At 56.7% G+C, this 374-nt stretch overlaps 1 protein-coding gene across 1 annotated transcript in view; it reads left to right on the top strand.

The window, feature by feature from the left end:
• Window positions 1–223: 223 nt before the first annotated feature.
• The window catches only part of SP2 (Sp2 transcription factor), a gene marked incomplete at both ends in the record, with an annotated part of 2,159 nt that continues 2,008 nt past the window's right edge, over window positions 224–374 (top strand). The window contains one exon of the mRNA XM_010139084.1: window positions 224–343. Coding sequence (XP_010137386.1) covers window positions 224–343 — 120 coding nt within the window. The remainder of the gene's footprint in view (window positions 344–374) is intronic.

The raw sequence follows: 374 nt of genomic DNA, 5'->3' as shown, positions 1-374 counted from the left end.
AGAGGTGTGAGCATACTCGTGGGGCACTCAGCTTCAGAGGCGCTGTTTGAACGTGGGCACGTGCTTTAAAGGCAGTTGCCATCCTGATGGCTAAACGAGGGTTAGCTAAAGGCACCCGTGGTGTTGGTAATTAAGCAGTTCCCTTAATAAGGGCTGTCTCATTAGCACGGACCGTGTTGCTTTTGATAGCACATGCCCTTTCCTTCGCTGACTCGGTCTCCAGATGTCTGGCACAAGCCTCTGTCTCTAACACACCCATCTACCTCCCGGCTCTCCAGGACTCCCAGCCGTCTCCTCTCGCCCTCCTCGCAGCGACATGTAGCAAAATCGGTCCCCCTGCCGTGGGAGACGCCGGGACTACTCCTCGCCCCTCG

This window comes from Buceros rhinoceros, unplaced genomic scaffold (genome assembly GCF_000710305.1).
Source record: "Buceros rhinoceros silvestris isolate BGI_N320 unplaced genomic scaffold, ASM71030v1 scaffold31686, whole genome shotgun sequence".
In the NCBI taxonomy this organism is placed as follows: Eukaryota; Metazoa; Chordata; class Aves; order Bucerotiformes; family Bucerotidae; genus Buceros; species Buceros rhinoceros.
The sequence above is the reverse complement of the archived record's forward strand: the minus strand, read 5'-3'. Positions and strand labels throughout refer to the sequence as shown.